Here is a 27,119-nt window from a genome sequence, read left to right on the forward strand (position 1 = left end):
TTAGGGGGAGTTTTTGTTTCATCAAAGGAAAAGCATTTGAAACAGGGGGAGACAATTTCAAATCTTGAAAATGCTTTGCAAACTCTTATTCATGTACCTTTGACTATTTGCAAAAGATCTTTGAAATGGATTTACAAAAAGAATTTGCAAAAACAAAACATGTGGTGCAAACGTGGTCCAAAATGTTATATAAGAAAGAAACATTCCTTGCATATCTTGTAAGTAGTTATATTGGCTCAATTCCAAGTAACCTTTGCACTTACATTATGTAAACTAGTTCAATTATGCACTTCTATATTTGCTTTGGTTTGTGTTGGCATCAATCACCAAAAAGGGGGAGATTGAAAGGGAATTAGGCTTACACCTAGTTCCTAAATAATTTTGGTGGTTGAATTGCCCAACACAAATCTTTGGACTAACTAGTTTGCCCAAGTGTATAGATTATTCAGGTGTAAAAGGTTCACACTCAGCCAATAAAAAGACCAAGTGTTGGATTCAATAAAGGAGCAAAGGGGCAACCGAGGGCACCCCTGGTCTGGCGCACCGGACTGTCCGGTGTGCCACCGGACAGTGCACAGTACCTGTCCGGTGCACCAGGGGACTCAGACTCAAACTCTTCACCCTCGGGATTTCTCGGAAGCCGGTGCGCTATAATTCACCGGACTGTCCGGTGTGCACCGGACATGTCCGGTGCTCCAAGGAAGCTCGGCCTCCTGAACTCGCCAGCCTCGGGTTCGCGCGGCAGCCGCTCCGCTATAATTCACCGGACTGTCCGGTGTGCACCGGACTGTCCGGTGTGCCAGCGGAGCAACGGCTCCCTGCGGCGCCAACGGCTCCCTGCGGTGCATTAAATGCGCGCGCAGCGCGCGCAGTCGTCAGACTCGCCCATACCGGTGCACCGGACATCAAACAGTGCATGTCCGGTGTGCACCGGACACCCAGACGGGCCCACAAGTCAGAAGCTCCAACGGTCAGAATCCAACGGCAGTGATGACGTGGCAGGGGCACCGGACTGTCCGGTGTGCACCGGACTGTCCGGTGCGCCATCGAGCAGAAGCCTCCAGCCAACGGTCAAGTTTGGTGGTTGGGGCTATAAATACCCCAACCACCCCACCATTCATTGCATCCAAGTTTTCCACTTCTCAACCACTAACAAGAGCTAGGCATTCAATTCTAGACACATTCAAAGAGATCAAATCCTCTCCAATTCCACACAAAACCCTAGTGACTAGAGAGAGTGATTTTCCGTGTTCATTTGAGCTCTTGCGCTTGGATTGCTTCTTTTCTTTCTCACTTGTTCTTGAGATCACAACTCCATTGTAATCAAGGCAAGAGGCACCAATTGTGTGGTGGCCCTTGCGGGGAAGTTTTGTTCCCGGCTTTGATTAGAGAAGAGAAGCTCACTCGGTCCGAGGGACCGTTTGAGAGAGGGAAGGGTTGAAAGAGACCCGGCCTTTGTGGCCTCCTCAACGGGGAGTAGGTTTGCAAGAACCGAACCTCGGTAAAACAAATCTCCGTGTTTCATTTGCTTATTCGCTTGGGATTTGTTTTGCGCCCTCTCTTGCGGACTCATTTATTATCACTAACGCTAACCCCGGCTTGTAGTTGTGTTTATATTTGCAAATTTCAGTTTCGCCCTATTCACCCCCCCTCTAGGCGACTATCATCATGTTTGTGAAGTTTTAATTCCCAATCCTAGAGATAATAATGATGATTTGCTTGCTAGGATTGAAGAATTAAACATTTCTCTTGCTAGCCTTAAAGCAGAAAATGAAAATTTGATTGCTAAGGCTAAAAACTTTGATGTCACTATTTCCGATCTTAGAGATAATAATGATATCTTGCGTGCTAAGATCGTTGAACTTAATTCATGCAAACCCTCTACATCTAGTGTTGAGCATGTTTCCATTTGTACTAGATGTAGAGATGTTGATATTGATGCTATTCATGATCACATGACTTTGATTAAACAACAAAATGATCATATAGCAATATTAGATGCAAAAAATTGCCGAGCATAACTTAGAAAATGAAAAGTTTAAATTTGCTAGAAGTATGCTCTATAATGGGAGACGCCCTGGCATCAAGGATGGCATTGGCTTCCAAAAGGGAGACAATGTCAAACTTAATGCCCCTCCAAAGAACTTATCCAACTTTGTTAAGGGCAAGGCTCCCATGCCTCAGGATAACGAGGGTTACATTTTGTACCCTGTCGGCTATCCTGAGAGCAAAATTAGGAGAACTCATTCTAGGAAGTCTCACTCTGGCCCTAACCATGCTTTTATGTATAAGGGTGAGACATCTAGTTCTAGGCAACCAACCCGTGCCAAGTTGCCTAGAAAGAAAACTCCTAATGCATCAAATGATCATGCTATTTCATTTAAAACTTTTGATGCTTCTTATGTGCTTACTAGCAAATCCGGCAAGGTAGTTGCCAAGTTTGTTGGGGGCAAACACAAGGGTTCCAAGACTTGTGTTTGGGTACCCAAAGTTCTTGTGTCTAATGCCAAAGGACCCAAAACCGTTTGGGTACCTAAAGTCAAGAACTAAAATTGTTTTGTAGGTTTATGCATCCGGGGGCTCAAGTTGGATACTCGACAGCGGGTGCACAAACCACATGACAGGGGAGAAAAAGATGTTCTCCTCATATGAGAAAAACCAAGATCCCCAACGAGCTATCACATTCGGGGATGGAAATCAAGGTTTGGTCAAAGGATTGGGTAAAATTGCTATATCACCTGACCATACTATTTCCAATGTTTTTCTTGTTGATTCATTAGATTACAATTTGCTTTCCGTTTCTCAATTATGTCAAATGGGCTACAACTGTCTATTTACTGATGTAGGTGTTACTGTCTTTAGAAGAAGTGATGATTCAATAGCATTCAAGGGAGTGTTAGAGGGTCAGCTATACTTGGTGGATTTTGATAGAGCTGAACTCGACACTTGCTTGATTGCTAAGACTAACATGGGTTGGCTCTGGCACCGCCGACTAGCCCATGTTGGGATGAAGAATCTTCATAAGCTTCTAAAGGGAGAACACATTTTAGGATTAACAAATGTTCATTTTGAGAAAGACAGGATTTGTAGCGCATGCCAAGCTGGGAAGCAAGTTGGAACCCAACATCCACACAAGAACATCATGACGACCGACAGGCCGCTTGAGCTACTCCACATGGATCTATTCGGCCCGATTGCTTACATAAGCATCGGCGGGAGTAAGTATTGTCTTGTAATAGTGGATGATTATTCTCGCTTCACTTGGGTGTTGTTTTTGCAGGAAAAATCTCATACCCAAGAAACCTTAAAGGGATTCTTGAGACGAGCTCAAAATGAGTTCGGCTTAAGGATCAAGAAAATTAGAAGCGACAACGGGACGGAGTTCAAGAACTCTCAAATTGAAGGCTTCCTTGAGGAGGAGGGCATCAAGCATGAGTTTTCTTCTCCCTGCACCCCACAACAAAATGGTGTAGTGGAGAGGAAGAATCGAACTCTATTGGACATGGCAAGAACCATGCTTGATGAGTACAAGACTTCGGATCGGTTTTGGGCCGAGGCGGTCAACACCGCTTGCTACGCCATCAACCGGTTGTATCTACACGGAATCCTCAAGAAGACATCCTATGAACTCCTAACCGGTAAAAAGCCAAATATTTCATATTTTAGAGTTTTTGGTAGCAAATGTTTTATACTTGTTAAAAGAGGTAGAAAATCTAAATTTGCTCCTAAAACTGTAGAAGGCTTTTTACTAGGATATGACTCAAACACAAGGGCATATAGAGTCTTTAACAAGTCCTCAGGACTTGTTGAAGTTTCTTGTGAGGTTGTGTTTGATGAGACTAACGGCTCTCAAGTAGAGCAAGTTGATCTTGATGAGATAGGTGAAGAACAGGCTCCATGCATAGCGCTAAGGAACATGTCCATTGGGGATGTGTGCCCTAAGGAATCCGAAGAGCCTCGACATGCACAAGATCAACCATCCTCCTCCACGCAAGCATCTCCACCAACTCAAAATGAGGATGAAGCTCAAGTTGATGAAGTAGAAGATCAAGCAAATGAGCCACCTCAAGATGACGGCAATGATCAAGGGGGAGATGCAAATGATCAAGAAAAGGAGGATGAAGAGCAAAGGCCGCCACACCCAAGAGTCCACCAAGCAATACAACGAGATCACCCCGTCGACACTATCCTCGGCGACATTCATAAGGGGGTAACTACTAGATCTCGTGTTGCACATTTTTGTGAGCATTACTCGTTTGTTTCCTCTATTGAGCCACACAGGGTAGAGGAAGCACTACAAGATTCGGATTGGGTGGTGGCGATGCAAGAGGAGCTCAACAATTTCACAAGGAACGAGGTATGGCACTTAGTTCCACGCCCTAACCAAAATGTTGTAGGAACCAAATGGGTCTTCCGCAACAAGCAAGACGAGCATGGTGTGGTGACAAGGAACAAAGCTCGACTTGTGGCCAAAGGATACTCCCAAGTCGAAGGTTTGGATTTCGGTGAAACCTATGCACCCGTAGCTAGGCTTGAGTCAATTCGCATATTATTAGCCTATGGTACTTACCATGGCTTTAAGCTTTATCAAATGGACGTGAAAAGTGCCTTCCTCAACGGACCAATCAAGGAAGAGGTCTATGTTGAGCAACCTCCCGGCTTTGAAGACAGTGAGTATCCTAACCATGTCTATAAGCTCTCTAAGGCGCTTTATGGGCTCAAGCAAGCCCCAAGAGCATGGTATGAATGCCTTAGAGATTTCCTTATTGCTAATGACTTCAAAGTCGGCAAGGCCGATCCTACACTCTTCACTAAAACTCTTGACAATGATTTGTTTGTATGCCAAATTTATGTTGATGATATCATATTTGGGTCTACTAACGAATCTACTTGTGAGGAATTTAGTAGGATCATGACACAGAAATTCGAGATGTCTATGATGGGGGAGTTGAAGTATTTCTTAGGATTTCAAGTGAAGCAACTCCAAGAGGGCACCTTCCTTAGCCAAACAAAGTATACTCAAGATATTCTAAGCAAGTTTGGGATGAAGGATGCCAAGCCCATCAAGACTCCCATGGGAACAAATGGTCATCTCGACCTCGACACGGGAGGTAAGTCCGTGGATCAAAAGGTATACCGGTCGATGATTGGTTCATTGCTTTATTTATGTGCATCTCGACCGGACATTATGCTTTCCGTTTGCATGTGTGCAAGATTCCAAGCCGACCCTAAGGAATCACACCTTACGGCCGTAAAACGAATCTTGAGATATTTGGCTTATACACCTAAGTTTGGGCTTTGGTACCCTCGGGGATCCACATTTGATTTGATTGGTTATTCGGATGCCGATTGGGCGGGGTGTAAGATTAGCAGAAAGAGCACATCGGGGACTTGCCAGTTCTTGGGAAGATCCTTGGTGTCTTGGGCTTCAAAGAAGCAAAATTCGGTCGCTCTTTCAACCGCCGAAGCCGAGTACATTGCCGCAGGTCATTGTTGCGCGCAATTACTTTGGATGAGGCAAACCCTGCGGGACTACGGTTACAAATTAACCAAAGTCCCTTTGCTATGTGATAATGAGAGTGCAATCAAAATGGCCGACAATCCTGTCGAGCATAGCCGCACTAAACACATAGCCATCCGGTATCATTTTCTTAGGGATCACCAACAAAAGGGGGATATCGAGATTTCTTACATTAACACTAAAGATCAATTAGCAGATATCTTTACCAAGCCTCTTGATGAACAAACTTTTACCAAACTTAGGCATGAGCTCAATATTCTTGATTCCCGCAACTTCTCTTGTTAAATTGCACACATAGCTCATTTATATACCTTTGATCATATCTCTTTTGTATATGCTATGACTAATGTGTTTTCAAGAGTATTTCAAACCAAGTCATAGGTATATTGAAAGGGAATTGGAGTCTTCGGCGAAGAAAAAGGCTTCCACTCCGTAACTCATACTTCGCCATCACTCCAAGCAACTCTCTATTCTTTGGGAGAAATGAGCATCAAAGAAAAGGACTTCATCTTTGGGAGAGAGTAAGAGCCCAAAGCTAAAGGACCGGACTTCGCCTTTGGTATAATCTTAACTCATTTATTTATGACCAAAGGGGAAGATAGCACTTAGAGGGCTCTAATGATTCCGTTTTTTGGCGATTCATGCCAAAAAGGGGGAGAAATGAGCCCAAAGCAAAAGGACCGCACCACCACCAATTTCAAAAACTTAGTATTGAATATTTTTCAATTGGTATTCTATTGTGTTCAAAAAGGGGGAGAAAGTAGTATTTCAAAAATCTATCAAAACCCTCTTGAACACTAAGAGGTGGATCTCTTATAGGGGGAGTTTTGTTTAGTCAAAGGAGAAGCATTTGAAACAAGGGGAGAAGAATTTTAAATCTTGAAAATGCTTTGCATAAATCTTATTCATTTGCCTGTGACTATTTGCAAAAGAACTTTGAAAAGGATTTCCAAAAGAGTTTGCAAAAACAAAACATGTGGTGCAAGCGTGGTCCAAAATGTTAAATAAGAAAGAAACAATCCATGCATATCTTGTAAGTAATATTGGCTCAATTCCAAGCAACCTTTACACTTACATTATGCAAACTAGTTCAATTATGCACTTCTATATTTGCTTTGGTTTGTGTTGGCATCAATCACCAAAAAGGGGGAGATTGAAAGGGAATTAGGCTTACACCTAGTTCCTAAATAATTTTGGTGGTTGAATTGCCCAACACAAATAATTGGACTAACTAGTTTGCTCAAGTGTATAGATTATACAGGTGTAAAAGGTTCACACTCAGCCAATAAAAAGACCAAAAGTTGGATTCAACAAAGGAGCAAAGGGCCAACCGAAGGCACCTCTGGTCTGGCGCACCGGACTGTCCGGTGTGCCACCGGACACGTCCGGTGCACCAGAGGACTCCAACGCAAACTCGCCACCTTCGGGAATTTCCAGAGGCACTCGCGCTATAATTCACCGGACTGTCCGGTGTACACCGGACAGTGTCCGGTGCGCCATGGAGAAGCGGCCTCAGGAACTCGCCAGCTTCGGGAAACTCCAACGGCTAGTCCGCTAAAATTCACCGGACTGTCCGGTGCGACTCCAGAGCAACGGCTATCTCCGCGCCAACGGCTCTCTGCCGCGCATTTAATGCGCGCTCTGCGCGCGCAGAAGTCAGGCGCGCCCATACTGGCACACCGGACAAGGAACAGTGCATGTCCGGTGTGCACCGGACACCCAGGCGGGCCCACAAGTCAGGAGCTCCAACGGTCAGAATTCAACGGCAGTGATGACATGGCAGGGGGCACCGGACTGTCCGGTGTTCACCGGACTGTCCGGTGTTCACCGGACTGTCCGGTGCGCCATCGAGCAGACAGCCTCCCAACGGCCACTTTTGGTGGTTGGGGCTATAAATACCCCAACCACCCCACCATTCATTGCATCCAAGTTCTCTACTTCCCAACTACTACAAGAGCTCTAGTATTCAATTCTAGACACACCAAAGAGATCAAATCCTCTCCATATTCCACACTACGCCTTAGTGACTAGAGAGAGAGATTTGCTTGTGTTCTTTCGAGCTCTTGCGCTTGGATTGCTTCCTTCTTTCTTGATTCTTTCTTGTGATCAAACACTCACTTGTAATTGAGGCAAGAGACACCAATTGTGTGGTGGTCCTTGCGGGAAGTTTGATTCCCAAGTGATTTGAGAAGAGAAGCTCACTCGGTCCGAGGGACCGATTGAGAGAGGGAAGGGTTGAAAGAGACCCGGCCTTAGTGGCCTCCTCAACGGGGAGTAGGTTTGCAAGAACCGAACCTCGGTAAAACAAATCCGCGTGTCACACTCTTCATTTGCTTGCGATTTGTTTTGCTCCCTCTCTCGTGGACTCGTTTATATTTCTAACGCTAACCCGGCTTGTAGTTGTGATTATTTTTTAGAATTTCAGTTTCGCCCTATTCACCCCCCTCTAGGCGACTTTCATTATGTGACCCAAGAACAGGACTTCACTGATCCAGAACTCACACTTGCTCAACTTTGCATACAACTGGTGCTCTCGCAATCTCTGCAATACCATCTTCAAATGATCTGCGTGCTCTTCTTCGCTTTGAGAATAAATCAGAATGTCATCAATGAATACCACCACAAACTTATCGAGATAGTCCATGAATACACTGTTCATCAAGTTCATGAAAAAGGATGGTGCATTGGTCAAACCAAAAGACATCACTGTGAACTCATACAAACCATACTTGGTAATGAATGTCGTCTTCGGAATGTCCGAAGGTCGGATCCTGAGCTGATGATAACCTGACCTCAGATCAATCTTGGAGAACACACTGGCTCCTCTCAACTGGTCGAACAAATCTTCTATTCTGGGCAAAGGATACTTGTTCTTGATCGTGACTTCATTCAAAGCTCGATAATCGATACACATCCTTTTGGTGCCATCTTTCTTCTCCACAAACAAGATAGGAGCGGCCCAAGGCGAGGTGCTTGGCCGGATGTAACCTTTCTCTGACAGCTCATCAATCTGCTCCTTAAGTTCAACCAACTCTGGTCCGGATATTCTGTAAGCTCTCTTAAAGATAGGGGCGGTTCCAAGAAGAAGCTCTATGGCAAACTCAACTTTCCGCTCTGGTGGCATACCCGGTAAGTCCTTTGGAAACACATCTGGGAACTCGGACACAACCTTGATACTCTCAATTGGGTCTGCTTCACTGCTATCGACAGCCATCTGGTAACAACTTCCTTTCTTTGGCTCAGGCGGGATTAACTCGGTCACCACTTCCTCTCCTAGTGGGGGGACCAACTTGATTGTCCTCTTATCACAACTGATAACTGCCTGATACTTATCTAGCCAATTCATCCCTAGGATGACATCTATTCTCTGAGTACCCATTACTATGAGGTTGGCGGGAAACGTTATCCCCCTTATTTCCACACATACATTCAAACAAATGCTATCGGCTCGAATTCTACCACCGGCTGAGTCAATTTGAATGGGGGTTGACATGGTAGTAATTGGAAGATTATGTGCTTCTACCCATGATGCAGTAATGAAAGAATGCGTTGCTCCAGTATCAAATAACACTTCTGCAATATGGGAGTCGACTGGGAACATACCTACTATCATGTCGGGGGTCTCCTGAACTGCTTCAGCCTCCAAGTGGTTCAGTCTCCCATGATTGTAGCGCGGCTGAGAGGGGTTGCCTGCTCCAGGCTGAGACACGTTCTGCTTTGCTGGGGCATTGGGGCCTGACTGCTGCTGGGCTGCCTTCTTCGGACATTGCATCACCCAGTGGCCTTGCTCTCCATAGTGGAAACATGCCATGTTTCCAACCTGAGCTGATGCTGCCTGATTGTTCTGCTGGTTTGCTGGGGTAGGAAGACGAGGTGCCTGCTGATTCTGCCTCTGAAACTGACCTCCTGACTGATTGTTCTGACGGTTCTGGTACTGATGCTGAGGATACTGCCTCTGGAACTGCTGATGCTGCTGAGGTGGACGCTGGTTCTGCCTGAACTGCTGAGGTTGATTGCCTGAGAAACGAGGACAGTTGCTGCTTCCAGGCTGGGGTCCACTGATTTTGCGCTTACGATCCTCCATCTCCTTACGCTTTCTCTCCGTCATGATTGCTCTGTCAATCAGGTGCTGAAATGTCGAGAAGGTGTGATTCATCAGTTGATACTGAAGAGGGTCAACCAAGCCTCTCAGGAAACGGTACTGTCGCTTGGCGTCGGTGTTGACATCTTCAGGAGCATAGCGAGACAACTGCAGAAACTTGTCCCGGTACTCACTGATAGACGATGGCCCTTGCTTGAGAGCCAGGAACTCCTCCTTCTTCACTGTCATCAGACCTGCTGGAACATGGTACTAACGAAAGCTTCCTCTGAACTCTTCCCAGGTGATGGTGTCGGGGTGGGCATGGGTGGCGAGGTAAGACTCCCACCATGATTGGGCTGCTCCTCTCAACAGACGAGGACCATACAGGACTTTCTCCCTGTCATCGCACTGAGCGGTGTGCAACTCCCGCTCCACAGTGCGCAGCCAGTCTTCAGCATCCATGGGGTCAGAAGAATGAGCGAACGTTGGTGGATGACCTCTCATGAATTCAGCACGCTTGTCTCTAGGCATCTGAGGCATCTGAGGCTGAGGTGGGGCCTGCTGCTGCTGCTGAATGGCGGCCAAAGTCTGACCGATGGCTTGAACTGCCTGAGTCTGCATCAGAAACATCTGCTCGATCGACATCGGGGGCGGGGGTGGCAGGTGCTGTTGCTGGGGCACCTCTTCCTGTTGAGCGGCTCGCTCCTGCTGAGCACGCCTTTCTCCTCTGCGCTTGTTCTCTGACATCTGCAGAATGCAACCACACATCAGAACTGATCTGGCAAATCTTGCAGTATAAGAAAAGAGTATAGAATTCTTCAACAGCACTGAACAGATGAGCATCTTCACTGATCTCCAACACAGACCACACAGCTTCTCAGATAAAGAGGAAAGTGGAATAAAAGGTTTCCCAACTATATAGCTAACTCCATTAACATATAACAGGTCAACCAAAATGCAGGGGATACCCACACTCTGGTGACAGTCATTACAAACATCCAAACCAAACATAGTTCATCATGACAAACATAAATGCACAGGATATAGCAAACTACCCTGTCTAACTAAGACTAACTAAAAGCGAGACTAACGCTAAGACCGAAGCTTCTACGTATATATTTTGTATTAATTACAAGATCCAACTCTAACGATCTATAGTTCTAGATTTATCTTGGTCTTGCAGTCGGGGTTGCCATAAGGCTGGCGTCCACGCCGAGGTGAGCGGTACGGGTGCTGAGTCCCGACGGGAGCGGGGGAACCATCATCCAGGTGACGACGTTCCGCGCGCTCAGCCCGCAGCAGGGCGATCTCAGCACGAGCCCTACTCAGCTCGTCTAATGCATGGTCCAGCTCCATGTTTAGCATGGCGGCTAGGTTGATTGTGCTGCTCAACCTAGGATTGCCCTCACCGACAAGTGAGACAATCACGCCTCCTGTGCTGCCAGATGGACGGCGGGGGTAATACTTCAGGTCAAGACCGTCAGCTACCCCATCGAGAACCGAGCAGTAGTGCGAAAGCGCACGTCGTGCAGCATCTTGCATGGCTGCCTCAGCTGAGTCCCGCTCAGAGATAGAATAGTGCTCTGAGCAGGCCTCCGCACCCTGGAGACTGTTCTCCGGACGGCGCACCAAGCAGGTCGCCTCCCAGCGGTCCGGGTAGACCCCGCGACTATGCTGGTAGACCACACAGCGATACTCGATGGACCAAGTACGCCGGTTAAGTGCCCGACGTAGCAGGGTGTCGAGCGCATCGTGGAAGTGACACCCGCGAGCAGCGTCGCGAGTGATGGGTCGAGCAACCCATCCTTCCGGCTCCTGGTCAGCAGAAAAGTCGGTGTCGTGGCTCGAGCTGTCGTCGCCACCTCCGTCGTCTGGGTCTCCTCCAGCAGCTACTCCAGAGGCTGGGGCGCCCAGTGGTGGTGCAGGGGGTGCCTCCAGGGAAAGCACAGGGGAGCAGCTCCTCACAGACTCTATCTCCTGTTGGAGCGAGAAAGAAGAGCCCTGCTGCTCCTGCTCCTGTCGTCGACGTTCCTGCTCCTCATGCAGGCTGTGGTGCAGCCTCTCCAACTGGTTGGACTGTCCGGCCACGGGACGGCGAAGTGGACGCTCAGCAAGGCGGGAGGGTAAGAAGGGGATGACAGACTTTCGTGTAGTGTGTCTAAGTCGAGCCATCTACAAAAGACACCGCAAGCAAAAGAGTGAGAACATAATTAATATGACCAGCAAATAATGAACCATAAGTAAATGAAGGATTAGAATAAAAACACAATTTTCAGCAAGGTATAATATATAGTAGAACATAGGTTTGGTCGGTATGACCAACTTTTGAAGGGATATCAAAGTCAAGGCAGGGACAGAGGTCTATAGTCCTTAGAACGACCATTCTATTCTAGGTTAGCGGTCCTACAGTTAGCACGGTTTTGATACCACTTATGTCACACCCGGTTTTAGAAGGCAAACCGAATGCGAACCATGTACGTGCCAGGATCAGTTATTCACGTACACAACAGTTACATAACATGGACATCATCATACAGTGCTCAAAATAGTATTAAGAGGGAAATAATAGTCGATTACATCATACGTCTGAGACGTCCATATAGTCCTTACAATAAATCAAAGTGCGGAAAAGAAACGTAGATAACCGCGGCCTTCACAGGCAGCCGACTGGGGGGTTGCCGCTAACCCACGCCTAGAACTCGTCGTAGTCTTGGAACTCCTGGAAGTCTCCTTCCACAGCTTCATCTTCTCCTGAGCAGTGGTTGCAATGCTGACAACCTGGGGATGGGGGGGTTTGGTGTGTAGAGCAAGGGTGAGTACACATCAACATACTCAGCAAGTATCCTGTTTGGCTGTAGTGGACTAGCTTTATGTGGGGGTAAGTCAAGCAGTTGCTTTTAGTTGGTCAGATTATTATTTACTAATAGGAAGCTAGGTTTTAGCATTAAGCCAAGTTATTAACCTGATGTACCCTTTCCAAATGGAAAGAATACCACTTACCAGTACCATAGTCATAACCAAAACCATCAGTCTCATTGCCACCTGTAAACCAAAGTGTCTCTGATCAAGTACCACTAATCACTGGAGCTCCCTTGGCCGCTCATAACCGCGAGCACGGCTGATATATCAGTTTTCAAACACTCTGCAGAGGTTGTGCACTTTACCCACAAGTCGTGATTCCCTTTCTGCCCGGAGATCATGACTCTCCATTGATCACTACCAAGGTGACCCAGCAGGGCATCACTACGTAGCCTTTACAAAGATTCCCCGGGGCTGCAGCCACCCGTTAGGTTTCCTAAATGCACCGCACTCCTCCCCAAGGGGCGAACCCAAACTTGGCAGAGCGAGCCGCATACACCGAGCCCCATTGACGGCACAACGGCTAAGCGAACTACACCCCGGATCCTCTAATTATTCAGCTAAGGGCACCCCATTCCACCCTCATGGTTGCACTGTTTTCCCGGGCGGTCATCCAAAGAACAGGTCCTTACGGAGAGGCACTCGAGAAACCGCTCGAGCCCCCTTAAAGGCCACAAGTACAACATCATAATAAGAGAAGGGAAAACAGTGTATCATAGATAATCTCATCATGTTCATTGATTAGAGTTTGAGCAATAGCATAAAGCTAACCAATAATAATCTAACCCAAATAGGTAAACAAGGATATGGATAACAAAAACTAGTCAATCCTTAGGCATAAAAGTGTAATGCGGGAGGTGAATTAAAGAGTGTATAGGACAGAGATAGGTCAAGGGACACTTGCCTCCACCAACCGACTGCTGCTCAGGGGCTTCTCCTGCGAGTTCCTTGGGCTCTTCAACCGGATCGTTCTCTATGCGATTGCAAGCATACATACATCCATCCATTCAAATTAGGGAACAAACAGTACACCATACAAGAGAACAAATAAAGTAAATATGCATAGAATATCACATACGATAACGAATTTACCTTGGTTAGAAAGAGGCGGGGAAATGTCTCGCGAGGGTTAAGGCTTATACTCGAGGCGCACTACGGGTAAACGAATAACTAGACGTTATGTGCTCTAATTCCAATTGGTTCTAACAAAAGAATTAGCTACATGCACTAATGTAAACGTGACCACTTTTAGTAGATTAACGTTGAATAAGATAGATGATTAGCTATATAAATTAACTAACGTAACCAATTTCCAAATTGAGACTCCTATCTTATTAATATAAACACGTGATTAGCGCGCATAGGACACGGGGGTAGACGGGGTGCGACGGGTCGTGCCAAGGCACGCGCACTATGCGGGCACGCGCGCGAGGCCGCACGCACACGCCACGAACTAGCCGTGCGCACGTCGGGGTCGTACGCTAGCCGAGCTCAAAACCGCGCGCCATAGGCACGCTGGGCCGAGCTCAAGGCCACGCCGGGGCCGTCACGACGCGAGCAAGGCACGGCGGGGCGAGGACACGGCCAGGCGAGGCCGGGCGCGGGGGCGGGCGGCCGAGCTCGCCGAGAGGCGGCCGAGCCGGGGCGGCGCGGAGCGGGGCCGAGCGAGCGCGGGGCTCGCCGGAGGCGAGGCGGCCGAGGGCGGCCAAGCCGGGGCCGGGCCGAGGGGCGCGGCCGAGCGCGGGACGGGGCGGGGGCTCGCCGGAGGCGGGGCGGCGCGGGGCGGCCGAGCACGGGACCGGCGCGAGGAGGGGCTGGCCGGGCGCGGCCGAGCCGGGGGCGGGGACGAGCGGCGCGGCCGGGTGCGGGAGGCCGGGGCCGGAATCGGGGCGGCCGAGGGCGGCCGGGCGCGGGGCCGAGCGGGGGCGGGGGACGCCGGCGCGGGACGGGGGGCGCCGGGGCGGCCGAGCCGAGCGGCCGGGCGGGCGAGGTCGGGGCCGGGGCCGAGCTCGCCGGGGTGGCCAAGCTCGCCGGGGCCGGGGCCGAGCGCGCCCATGGCGCGGGGGAGGGCGCCGACGGGAGGGAAGGAGGAGGGAGGGGAGGAGAGGAGGGAGGAAGGGGGGAAGAAGCCTCACCGGAGGGGAGGACGGCGCGGCGCCGGCGCCGGGGAGGGGCGGCGGCGGCGCGGGGGTTGGGAGAGGGCGGCGGCGGCTAGGGTTAGGGTGAGGGAGAGAGAGAGGGGATGACGGGCGGGACCCGCGGGGAGGATTTTTGGAAAAAAGAAAAGGGGAGGGGGAGGTTGGGCCGGCTGGACCCAAAAGGGGGGGAGGGGGCGCGGCTGGGCCGCCAGGCCGGCCCATGGCGGGAAGGGGAGGGGGGCGGCTAGGCCGCTTGGGCCAAGGGGAAGGGGCGGTTGGGCCAAAAGGGGAGAAGGGGGGAGAGAGAAAAAGAAAAGGCTTTTCTTTTTCTAATTTCCACAATTTCTTATATGCCTAATTCTCCACTTCACTCAACCACAAACAAAAGAGTGCATAATCCGGCATGATGCAACAAAAAAAATAGTTCTAGGTTTTGGTTACACAAGATGTCGAGCTAATTCTCGCTATAACTTTTAGAAAATATCAAGGCTTAGCGAGAAGAAAAGGGAAAAAGAAAAGAGTAACGCCTGAATTTGGTGAGAGAAAAGAAGAAAAAATTCTACCCCCAAATTCAGGGCGTTACATCTTGGTAGAAGAATTAAAAAGGTGTGCATATAAATGGCATGGCTCCTTTTCTCTTAACACCAATGATTGTAATGTCTTCTGTCGGCAACTACAATCGGGTATAAATGAAGGCCGGTTGATGTTTTAAGAGGAGACTGACAAACCACCTGTCCCTATTAGCACATTAGAGCCTGAAAAGGATCACGAATTCACGATGCCCAAAAGAGGGGGTAAATTAGGCTTCTCTAAAATTCTTGCGAAGGATTAAACCTTAAACAGGAGCCCAACTTTGCGTTTAGTCTTTAGTCACAGTTGTCGGATGTGCATTTGGTTTTGTCACATTTGTCATAAGATTTTTTTTCCCTACTGCGTGGATCTCACTCGTTAATAACTTATAAAAGTGTGACAAAATTTCCTTAGGAAGGTAGACATAGAATTTGAACGTCTAACCTTGGCACTTGGACAAGTATAGTAGAAAATGTACGAGACATGCAACCAAATATGCCTGACCTTCTAAAAACATGTACAAGTACAATCCTACGTAATATAAGGTCTGGTCTCTAGAGATTAATTGAAAAAATATATAAGAAGCAAGCCTCGTCTCTACACGAAAAATATATGAGACGAGTCCAGTCTCTTCACGGAGTAACACATGCTTGGCCCTACGGTTCTCACAGCCACAGTTCCTTCGATAATTATAGGTCCGGTTGGATTGGCAGAGGGAAACATCTCCAGCGCTGGTCCTGTCCTGCCTGACACAGATTTCTGCGAGAATGATGGCTCGGCAGCAGGAAGCGCATCCAATGCCGACTGCATCAATATGCCACCACACGTTTCTTTATATATACATACAAATCAGCGTGGAAATCAATTCCTCAGGGCTCAGGCTTTTGTTTCCCTTCACCAATTCCCCACGGCCACCGCACCCATACTACTAGTATGTTGTTATCACGAGCCAAGACTAATTCCAAGCAATTCCACACGGGATTTTCCTTCAGAAAAAGAAGGCACTGTTCTCCCCCCACAATTGCAAGGCTCCTGCCTTACCACTAGCAGTAGCAGTAGAACAAAAGGGCACAATGCACACTTCACCTGCATCTTTCTCCGTTCCAAGAAAGACGACATGTGTCACGGGTACACAGCTACTAACACCACAGCAAAAGAATGCATAATCAGTCACTCTTCTGCCTCCACTCCTCTCTCTCTCTCTCTCTCTCTCTCTCTCTCTCTCTCTCTCTCTCTCTCTCTCTCTCTCTCTCTCTCTCTCTCTCTCTCTCTCTCTCTCTCTCTCTCTCTCTCTCTCTCTACAGCTGCATTCCTGGACCAGCTACAACATTATCCAGCCGGCCGCTTTGAACAATTCATGGAGATGCAGCAGACTACAAATCCTAATCTGGAATCCGACAACGAATGCTGCTAACCTCTCAAGCCAGCCACATCTAATAATCAAAGTCGACGATACTTACAGTTCCACTCACCCTGCACTGGTTTCGACCATTTTTTATTTTTTTTTTTTTGTCGACCGCCTTCCAAATCCATTGCTTGGAGAAGTAAGGCTACGCGACGGGAGAACATACTGCCTGGACCGCCACCCTTTTCGTCACGCTCGGGCAGGGGTCTCCTCCAAAGCTCTCGGGGGAGATGGCGACGACGCATCTTTGGAGCCCAATGCATTTCTGTTTTCACATGAAAACATAACGTGTTGCTACTATGAATCTGAAACTTACATGTGGCTGTGCCGGTATTATTTACAGGACAGGACAGGACAAGAGTGAGCAAACAAACCTTCTCTAGGACTGTGTGAGAGTTAGCTGAGTGGCAATCTCCTTGCTGGAAATCTCCACAGGTTCCCGTAGGTGTCCCAAAGCTTGCGAATTTGATTGCGGAAATGGACTGCCCACGTGCACATCTTAAGTGCACTTTGGCCCTGTGGTACTCGCGCTCGCCGTAGCTTTCGATCTGCCAGTTCTTGATGTTTGGGTGATCCTCAGATACATCAGCACAGACACTTGAGACTGACCTCTTCACTAGGGCGATCTTCGATGAATCCCCACCAAGTTCCTCGAAGACTACCAGCAGGTTTCTGGTGGGCTGCAGCCAGGACTTTGGCACATGATACCTACACATACCACAATTTGAGCACTGTGTTAGAGAGCATAGTCGAAGCCAGAGATCAGAGAACCGTAACAGTGAAAATAAACACTCAATAGCCTGTAGTTCAGAACTCCAAACGCTGTTACAGATGTCCTTACCATCGTTGCGTGGGCTGACCACAGCCTGATTGACATTTGGGTGCCCGGAAGGTTCCCGTGTAACTGCATTCTTTGCAGTCCCCATCTGCATATGCTGTCCAGTAGCGTCCAATGCTTTGTCCATTTATCCAGATTTGGCCCTTGCCCATGCTACCCATATCCAAAGCCAATGGCTCGTCCCCGCTGGGAGTCTCAAAGTAAGCCTAGAAAACAAAAGTGTGGTGAGAATGGGTCCATAATGTAGCCCCGAGTAAATGGTACCCAACTACCAACACCACATTTTGTTCATACCCTATACCAGGCCAATGGCTGCTGGTTTTGAGCTATCAATGACCCTTGCATCCATTCAACTGAGCTTGAGCCTTCTATGGAGTTCAGATTCATCTGTTCGCCTTTCAGGCCAACCTAGCATGGAGAAAAACAAGTTTAGCTTCTTTCTTGACAATAAGTCATTGACCAAAGCATGTAGCGTTAAACATACCTGATAGGACCAAGTCTGCCAAGTAAGGTCTCGTGAACCTTCATCCAGCCCATGAAGCACAACAGGACCACCAACACCAGTGTTCCACGTCTCATAATGCACTCCAACATTCTATATCAGGTAAAATATCTGAACAGTTATATACTAGGTTAGAAGATCAGTAAATATAAATTCAAATTGATGATGGGACGGACCGGCAATCCACAGGCAACACTCAGCAGTGCAATTTTGTTAGTACCAGCTCGAAGGCTAGCATTGCCATTATATTTGATTCTTCGATCTTCCCTGGTACCATAAGCAGAACCTACGGCAGTGAAATAAAAGGTCTGATTCACAAAGCATGTTCCATGACACTAATATTCAGAAACAGGTGGTTTTTCTCAGTGGATACCTTGAAGTTGTCCATTGACAAAGACATGCAAGGCATGACCAGCAGACTGCACACTGAGAGACAGAGGCTTGCCGCCACCTTGTAGAAAGTTTTCAGATGAGCTTATGTCAACACTGTAGACATAAAAAAGAGATTTTGAGAGACAAAAATATTCTCATCCATGTTGAGAAGTAGAGCAAGACCAAAGAAAAAAAACAGGCTTCCACAGTCAGGATTCAGGAAATCCAAACAAACTTTTGGAAAGAAAAAACAACCTCATCTGAGATTATTACATTTATACAAATTGGTAAGATAACTGCAAGACATGGATACAACATTACCTGGTGATGTACCACAAATAATCACTGCTGTCTCTCGTGACATTAAGCTGCTCAAGCAAACCAGTTGTGGTGAGCAATGGAGCAGCTGCCAGAGAATCAACCTCCTCATCATACCTCTCCCACGTCATTGATGAGGCACCATCTCCCCACATTTGCATCTGAGATGTCTGAACACCAACCTGCAGGGACAAACAATTGTAATCAGGTAAACCAGGTCATCATACAGTTCTGGGGAACAGAAGGGGGCAAATGCAATAAGAGGAGAATGTGCCATACTGAAAATAAACATAAGTGGAACTTACTGTGGCACTGTTAAAAACAACATTTTTGCAATCAGGAAGGATGCTAATCGACCAAGGTGGTAGGCTGTATTGCTCATTGTTGAACACAACTTTCGCATAGGAGTTAGAATTGTAGTTTGCAAGGAAAGCTGCACAACCAGATGGAGATTGGAAGACGCGGGCCTGGTACGGATGGTGTATGTAAGTGGCGCATCGACCAATATATGATATACAGTTCACTGAGTGAGGAGAAAGGCTGGCCAGCATACCTCTTGCATGGTACCAAGGGTAGTAATTGCTGGGTCAACAGAAACCAAAGCCTGCTCGCATAACTTAACAGCTCTGTGGAGTTCTTTAAGATGACTGTGCTTTGGTTCTCTAACAAGTCCTGGACATAACAAAGCAAGGAATGAGTACGAAATTTAACTAAACTTATAAAAGAAATTTATTCTACAAAATGCAGTTACAGGCAAGCCTGGATAGACGCCAATATGTTTAGATTATTTAGCTGCAATTTTTTCTAAAAAAATGAAACACTATACACATATAGGTCATGGTTACCAAAAAAATAGAATTTCTCCTAGTAAACTTACCATATTCATCAATTGGAGCATCATAATCATAGCTTGTTGTGATGAAGGGACCCCCAGCAGTGCGCCCAAAATTTGTTCCTCCATGATACTATCGACAAAAACCAGTAAACCACCAATCATGAGTATCTCCCAAACCCAAAGTGTGAGAAAACTTCTTAACAACAATATAACAGCTTTCTCTTTTCATGCCATACCATGTAGTAATTGATAAAAGAACCACCCTTTTGTACAAATCTAGCAACAGCAAATGCAAGATCTTCAACCGGTCGTTGGCGGATGGTCCCACCAAATTCCGTGAACCTAAAATGTTGTGGACATTTGTTAGGGCACACGTTGCTAATGTTAATACATATGGTTGCTAAAATTAAACAGAAACAGAAGAGATCTTGACCGCGTCAATGACTATTGGATAAGAATAACAATCCAAAAAGAAAAGGAAAAGAGAAAACTTACCAGCCACTCCAAGCTTCAGTCCACATTGTGGGCTTGTAAGGTTTGTTAGGAGAAAATGCATCACAGTAGAAACCATTGCATGCATTGATCTGTTAGGAGTAAAATCAAATTTCAAGAACTAGTTCTACAGCACAGACAATTGCAAAACATAGCATGCTACAGTACACAATCATCAGAATCAAAATTAAGTGAGCCGGCATTGATTTGATCTTGGTCCTCCACATGCATGCAGGGCATGAATTGAGATTCAGTTTCCAAGGTAACATAATAGAATGTAAGCATTTGGATAAACATCAGAAATGTCATTCTTTAGAACAGGGGATGAATCCCACTATTTTGATTATCAAAACCACAGCATCATTTTTTACAGGAATTATGCTACTGCAGAAGTAAAGAAAAACAACAGACAAGCTTCTGGGCACATTATGAGAAGCACATGGCGGTAATTTTACTAATTTGACCACCCATAGACCATATAAACACAATGCAAATGGAATTATAGAGCAAGATTACTATACCACTGGATCAGGTGCATCCTCCTCCTTGCACATCACCCACGGCACACCAGTACCCAATCCGACTGCCATCTTTGCTGCCCAGTTGATATATGCCTGACCTGCGGCACCAAACTCCCTGCCTTCTGGCCCATACTCATTCTCAATCTGTGCAACAAAATATCGTTTAAGATGTAAATTAATTTGCATGCCACCAGTAGTGAATAGCATGCACTAGATATACTATCCACCAGATGCTACTCCAGTTTCAGACTTGTATCAAGGATTCAAGGTGTAACAGCGAAAGAGCATCTTAGCTAAGTTGGTCACATAGGCTATGGTGCCGCTGTGTATGGGTGGGGCAGGTTCGGGGTTTTCTCGACCTACGTGAGAAGGTCTTCTTATTATTATAATGTCGTGGGGACGGTTTTATCCTGCAGGTCGAGTTTTTTTTCAAGGTGTAACGACACAAACTAGCAAGAGCGTGTAAATTTGCTACACCAATAGTTAAAAAAACTTGAAGTGATTTAAGCTATTAACATGATGTATTAGCCACTAGGGGCAACTGATTATCCCCATATGCAGTAACTCGATCATCATAACCTTTGTACCAAATCTAAGGAAAAGATTATACTTGCCTGAGAGAGGATAATTGGGCCACCTTGGGATGCAAAGAGGTTTTCGCTCTTCATCATTCCCACAATTTTCTCAGTGAAACCCTGCATGGCCGTCTGCACAAACAGGGAGCAGCATTACAACGATGACAAGAAAAAAAAAGGTGTCTCCATCTAGATCCAGGACTGTTGGTGGGGTGATTTCACGGGCCGACCTTGAAAGGTTCGTTGTCTGTCCTGAAGCTGATGCCCGGTACATACTTCAACCAAACTGGGAAGCCGCTACGAAATTGCATGCATAGCAATAGAAGTCAATAGACAGGAGTACTGCATGCATATCCACCAAAACTGGAGACACGGTAATGCTCCATTTTTAACGGAGGTGATTTCAGGAAATGGAGAAATACCCGAAGTTCCACTCGCCACAAATGTAGGGACCGATGCGGAGATGTACAAACAGGCCAGCCTTCTGGACCGTCTTTATGAACCTGACTAAATCGTACCTCTCCTCGAAATAGTACTGCTCGAAGCGAAAAAAAATACCATCCGAATCCTGTATGAGTTAATGATGATGGCAGCGGAATGGAATAGCAGAGGTGTCAAGTTTCTTACATTTCCAGGCGTAGGCTCATGTCCGTTCCAAAAGACATAGGTCTGAATGACATCCAAGCCTCCGTCTTTAGCTTTCTGAATCAGCCCTTCCCACATCTGATTGAAAAGAAAAGGCAAGAATAAGCACTCACTTCAGATCCATAGATTCTAAAAAATGCCACAAAACCACCGAAAATAGTTTTTTTTCGTCGGAAATTTCTTAGCTTAGGTTATCCAAATGCTAAGGGACCAAGAAACACGGTTGCTATAGAGAAAAACACAAGGGAGGGAGGCAGGAGGGGACAATCCCCGAGAAAATCTCAAACCCCATCCAATAAACTAACCGTGGAAGAAAGAGGGGCGGCTAAAACAATTTGCTTTTGAGAGCATTGCATCAAGAAACAGCTGACCGCAGCCATAAACCTCTCCAGGGAATAGTGGGGGGAGAAGAGATTTTGTAGAATGCAGTTACATCAGGGGTGCTCCTGGGGTAGTGTATGGATCCGGAGAAGAGAATCCGCCTCTGCCCATCAATCAGCACCGCCTTCTTGTCGTAAGTCACAGCGCATTCCACGGCGGCCACCAGAACGGACACCGCCACTGCGCAGCCCAGCAGGGCAGCCGGCCACCACCTCCTCATGGCCAACCTCCCCGCTCCAAGAAGGTGGGCGAAGAGGAAGACCGCAGCGCGCACTGGGTTTGCGAGTGCGCGAGACTGTGTGGTCTTCACACACTTGTGAGATCTTCCCCTTCAGCACCACCTCCTCCTGCTGACCTGCTCCTCCTCCTGCAGACCTCCTCCTGTTTTGGTTGCTCCCTTTCTTGGATTTCTAGGATTCTTTGGGCGGGTTCTTGGGAGGAGCGACAGTGAGCCTGGGACTGGGAGGAGTAGCTGCTCGGCTCCAGTGGAGCTTTTGGCGTATGGCGTGCTATTATAATGGCTGTGGCTCCTCCCACTGTCCGCGTAACGAAGTGGAGAGGAGAAAAAAGAGTGGGCTTGGAAAAGAGACTCTAGCCGGCTAGCCGCGACCCGTGTGTGTGTGTACGGAGGCGGGCGGGGCACCGCCGCGCCGGAGGGGAGGAGCAGTACAAAGATGGCAGCTCATCATGCTGCTGGGTGGCTGACCATGGTCCATCGTCCTTCTCTGCTGTGTCTGTCTCCCGGGGGGGCCAAACTAGCAATCTCACTACTAATGGAAGATAAAAGTCAAAGCAGTAACTGAAGAAATTATTGATGCTCGTTTTTTCTACTTGGCTTTGTTTGGCAATGAGCAACTTTAGGTCCTGGTGGAATCTACCGGCAGCTAAGAGTTTAGTTGGTTAATAATAACCCACAGCTAATTAGGGAGCTAACTATCAGCTGTCTTATGTTTTGATCCGCTAGGTAAAAAGTGAATCATTAGTAAAACCATCTCCAACCATTTCCCCCACATTTCTCTCACTATCTATATTTTCTATTATATTTTACTACATCATCCCAAAAGATACTTCCCCACGCACAAGACATCTCAAATTATTCACCATATTCAACACTCATATATACTATAATTCAGTTATTTAATATTTATCATCATTTTTTAAGTTTGAAAAACCATAGACTATTTATACTAGCATAATACACATTATTTTCATATTATGATACTTAAAATCATTAATATTACAAAGAAATAAAGTGATTAAAGTACGAGAAATTAGAACTCACCCATAAGGGCTGGTTTGGTGGACATGTAATTGGAGGGGATCCATGGGAGAGTAATTGAATAGGGAGGGGATTATTCCCCCTTGGATCCCCTCCAATTCTCTGTCCACCAAATCAGCACTAAGTGGGGGGGGGGGGGATTTCCTCTCTCCCCATATGGGGTGGACGGTGGGGGAGCGGTTAGAGAGTTGTGTTGGTCTGTTGGAGAAGAACATAGCAGCAGTAGTCGAACGACGTGGAGGCGACAGTGCAATCGCGAGACAAGGGGCACATTTCCTGAAATAGAGAGAAACAGATACAATCTGCGGGCACCTGAGCTCGATGGTTAGAGATGGCAATGGGTAATCGAAACCCGAATAACCAACATGTTTTACCTGATATGTAGACGGATATAGGACGATTATTCTATACACACGGGTATGTTAATGGGCAACAACATCTATCCCGTTAGGTAGATGGGTACGAGTGGATACTACTCATATCCGTAGGTAAAATATACCCATATCATACTGTTATTATTATCTAATAAAGTCCATCTTGATTAAAATAAAACCCTTTCATATGTTTGTTATATTTAAAGCTGAACTTTTTTGTGTATTTATTTGACATTTTGTATCAGAATATTTGAATTTGAGACATCCTTATTAGTGGGTACGGGTTACCCGACGGGTAAAATTGCCCATGCAGATACGGGTATGGTTAGGGTTTTATACTCGCGAGCATATATGGGATAACCTGACGGGTATATTTTTTTGTGATGGGTACCTACACTACAAGAGCTACAGTCATTTTCGGCGGCCAGAAGACGCCGAAAATAAGCTATTTTCGGCGGTCAGGGTCCAGTCGCAAAAAATAACTCTGGTCGCCGAAAATGGTATACGGTGTTGTTGTGCTAGAACGTCGTCAAATCTTATGGAAAGATACGACGAACAACAAGTTAAGGGATGAAAAATAGATGATAGACATATTTTGGTCGACTGTATGTTGGTTAAATGTCTCAACTCCGTCACGATCCTCTCGTCAAAATATATATATATATATATATATATATATATATATATATATATATATATATATATATATATATATATATACACGAGGATGGTCGTATCCTAATAAAAAAACTAATCCAAAGTGTATTCGACAAGTTTTAAATTCTAAAAACCAACTTAAAATAAATCGACTCGAAATCTAGCAAAGTCGGCCTAGCCAACCACCAAAATCGGCTAGGTCAGGTTTTCACGAGTAAGTCGGAGTTGTAGCTGGCCTAGCTGATTGGGTCTCTGAGGCAGTCTAGCCCGGTTCCAATGACTTTGCCTGGCCGAATGGAGGTGCCGGCTTGGCCGACTCTAAGGGCATGTTTGTTTTGGCTTCTGACAGCTTCTGGCCACCAAAAGCTGCTGCGGACTGCCAAACGCTCAGCTTTTCAGCCAGCTTCTATAAAATTCGTTGAGGCAAAAACCATCCAAAATCAACATAAACACATAATCGGTTGAATCGTTGTAATAGTATGAATTCGTCATTTTCTAGATCCTGAACCCTATTAACAACTTTATCTTTCTCCACACGTAATCGTAATAATACTCAGATTCTCCCTACAGCCAGATTCTCCTCACAGCCAGATTTTCAGAAAAGCTAGTCAGAAAAAAGCTGAACCAAACAGGCCCTAAGCAAGAGCAAGGACTGTTTCAGTTTTGTGTGTCAACTGTAGAGCTGTACTCCCCCTACTCCCCATTCTTCAAGAAAATAGAGTACATGTTTACCAAATGCGATTACACTTTGTGTGGGGAAACATGTAAGGAAGACAGAGAAGGTACAGTACGATTAGCTGCATAGACAACTCGCTCGTTATTGTGCTGGCAACTACTACAAAATAGAAGGTGCTAAGTTTCGTCTGAACAAGAGCATCAAAGCCTCACTGGATTGATGGGTTCCATAGTGCCGGCACATTTGCAAGAGTCACGGTGCTATAGCTAGTGGCTTTGCAGGTGTAAATGCCTGCCGTAAGAGCTAAGCTGGTTGCTTAATAAAACGGGTGCTCGTGCTCCTTTAACTACCAAGACCGCCTTTATAGCTTATGACACACTACACTTCCAAATATACCTGTCCTTTTGCCTTTTTACATGTCCCTGCCGTTGCGATCTCGACAAGGACGCACGCAAGTCATGTTCGTTTAATCAATTCGTTCTAAATGAGATGGTGTATCATAAATCCATTTTATAAATTCGGTAGAATAAACTTGTTTCTCATAGTATTACTAAATATTAGTCTACGACGAATAAAATGGTGATTGATCAACCCACATCATTCTACGAACCAAATAAAAAAAAAAGTGAGTGTACTACAGCATTCTTCAAACCAAACACGCTGCTGTCGGTGAATGTAACGGTAACCCTCCTTAGGTTGTAGAACCTGGCAGTTGACATTGACACAGCAATGTAGTGTATGCACTATCACTCGCATGTTGTAGTCTTGTCACTCCATAAGACACCTAGCTGCTCGTCCAGAACGGGAAATGGGGCTGACAGGTTAGTTACGCAACTACCATACGTTAGTGTTTTATTGGATATGAATGTGTCGGGGGCAACGCATTGTACTCTGGTCTCCGTTGACCCGTCCCTATCTGATCGAGGCATATCTAGCCGAACCGAACGTATCCACTCGACCACGATGGAGAGGATACGCCAAAACGTCCAGCAGCCTGCCGAGAGCGCGCCACGCATCCCACCTGTTGACGCCTTTTTGGAGCGCCAAACATTCAACAAGAACCGATGGCGGCGCTCTCTGGTCAGGCGCGGACGGTCCGCGGCCAGGGGCCGGACGGTCCGCGACCTGGTGCAGGAGCACGGATTTCCTGCCTGACGGCTGGACGGTCCGCGCCCTGGGGCCGGACGGTCCGCGCGTGCGCAGGGGCGGCAGATGATCGCCGGCAGCGCTTGGATCTCGCTCCCGGGAGGGACCCCGTCGGGGAGGAGAGATCCTAGGAGTTGTCTAGGCTCGGGCAGGCCGACCTAGACTCCTCTAATCGACGTAGAGTCGAGGAGAGGCGAAGAATTTGGGGATTGGAAGGCTAAACTAGAACTATTCCTAATGCGTAAGGTAAAAACGAGAAATAGACTTGATTTGTTCGATTGATGGGGGCTCAATCGGCCGTAGCCCTTCATCTATATAAAGGGGAGGTCTGGATCCGTTTCCAACTGTTTCCCGAGTTAATCCCGCGGTTTTAGGTAACAAATCCCGCGAGAAACTAGGAACCCTAACTGACTCTGCGCGCGCGCGGACTGTCCGGACCGCGGACCGTCCGGCCTCAGCGCTGGACTGTCCGCGCTGCTCAATTTGACTTCCAACATATGCCCCCCTGCCTTTTGGTGAAGGTTGACGAACCAAAAGCATATGAACTAAGCCTGATGTAAGTCACCGGCTTTTCAATATGGAGCTCATTCAATAAAGCACCAATGTATAAAGGCCGTTTCAGATTGTATCTTTCTCGGCCATGACCGTTTGATCAATGGATCAATAGGAATAGAATGGAGGTGCCCCCCAGCCTGGATAGACAAAGGGACTATACATATACCATGGATTCATCATCGTACCATTCCATGTTTGAACAGGATAATATACCGACGATGAGTAAACAGGTGGAAAGTACCTTGGTCTCATAGAATGAATAGGCGATGCTTGTTGTGTCGCCTTTCGAGCCGTTTTGTTTACCCGTTTTGTTTTAGCAGGTGACCGATGTTTCTTCGTTGACCGATCACGTAGAACGGTCTTCTTGCTAGTATTCTTG

At 46.9% G+C, this 27,119-nt stretch overlaps 1 protein-coding gene across 1 annotated transcript; it reads right to left on the reverse strand.

Moving 5' to 3' along the window:
- Nucleotides 1-15,653: 15,653 nt before the first annotated feature.
- Nucleotides 15,654-22,796, reverse strand: LOC103639582 (beta-galactosidase 5). Its single transcript, XM_008662315.4, has 19 exons — nucleotides 22,106-22,796; nucleotides 21,655-21,750; nucleotides 21,450-21,562; nucleotides 21,258-21,324; nucleotides 21,067-21,159; nucleotides 20,453-20,596; nucleotides 19,935-20,023; nucleotides 19,676-19,781; nucleotides 19,482-19,569; nucleotides 19,158-19,276; nucleotides 18,910-19,071; nucleotides 18,608-18,786; nucleotides 18,288-18,400; nucleotides 18,091-18,200; nucleotides 17,897-18,007; nucleotides 17,707-17,820; nucleotides 17,416-17,618; nucleotides 16,949-17,282; nucleotides 15,654-16,839 (listed from the first exon to the last, which is right to left on the reverse strand). The coding sequence occupies exons 1-19, from the start codon at nucleotides 22,271-22,273 to the stop codon at nucleotides 16,720-16,722; spliced, it is 2,529 nt and encodes an 842-aa protein (XP_008660537.1). The 5' UTR covers nucleotides 22,274-22,796; the 3' UTR covers nucleotides 15,654-16,719.
- Between the last annotated feature and the right edge of the window lie 4,323 nt (nucleotides 22,797-27,119).

This window comes from Zea mays, chromosome 9 (genome assembly GCF_902167145.1).
Source record: "Zea mays cultivar B73 chromosome 9, Zm-B73-REFERENCE-NAM-5.0, whole genome shotgun sequence".
NCBI classification, from domain to species: domain Eukaryota; kingdom Viridiplantae; phylum Streptophyta; class Magnoliopsida; order Poales; family Poaceae; genus Zea; species Zea mays.

Bases quoted from the DNA above. Each gene is read 5' to 3' on its own strand.
- LOC103639582 (XM_008662315.4), bottom strand. From the start codon at position 22,273: ATGAGGAGGTGGTGGCCGGCTGCCCTGCTGGGCTGCGCAGTGGCGGTG. The intron at 19,570-19,675 runs GTATGGCATGAA...TTTTGTCGATAG, and splicing joins CTTTTATCAATTACTACATG to TATCATGGAGGAACAAATTT. The intron at 19,072-19,157 runs GTATGCTGGCCA...CATCCGTACCAG, and splicing joins CCCTTGGTACCATGCAAGAG to GCCCGCGTCTTCCAATCTCC.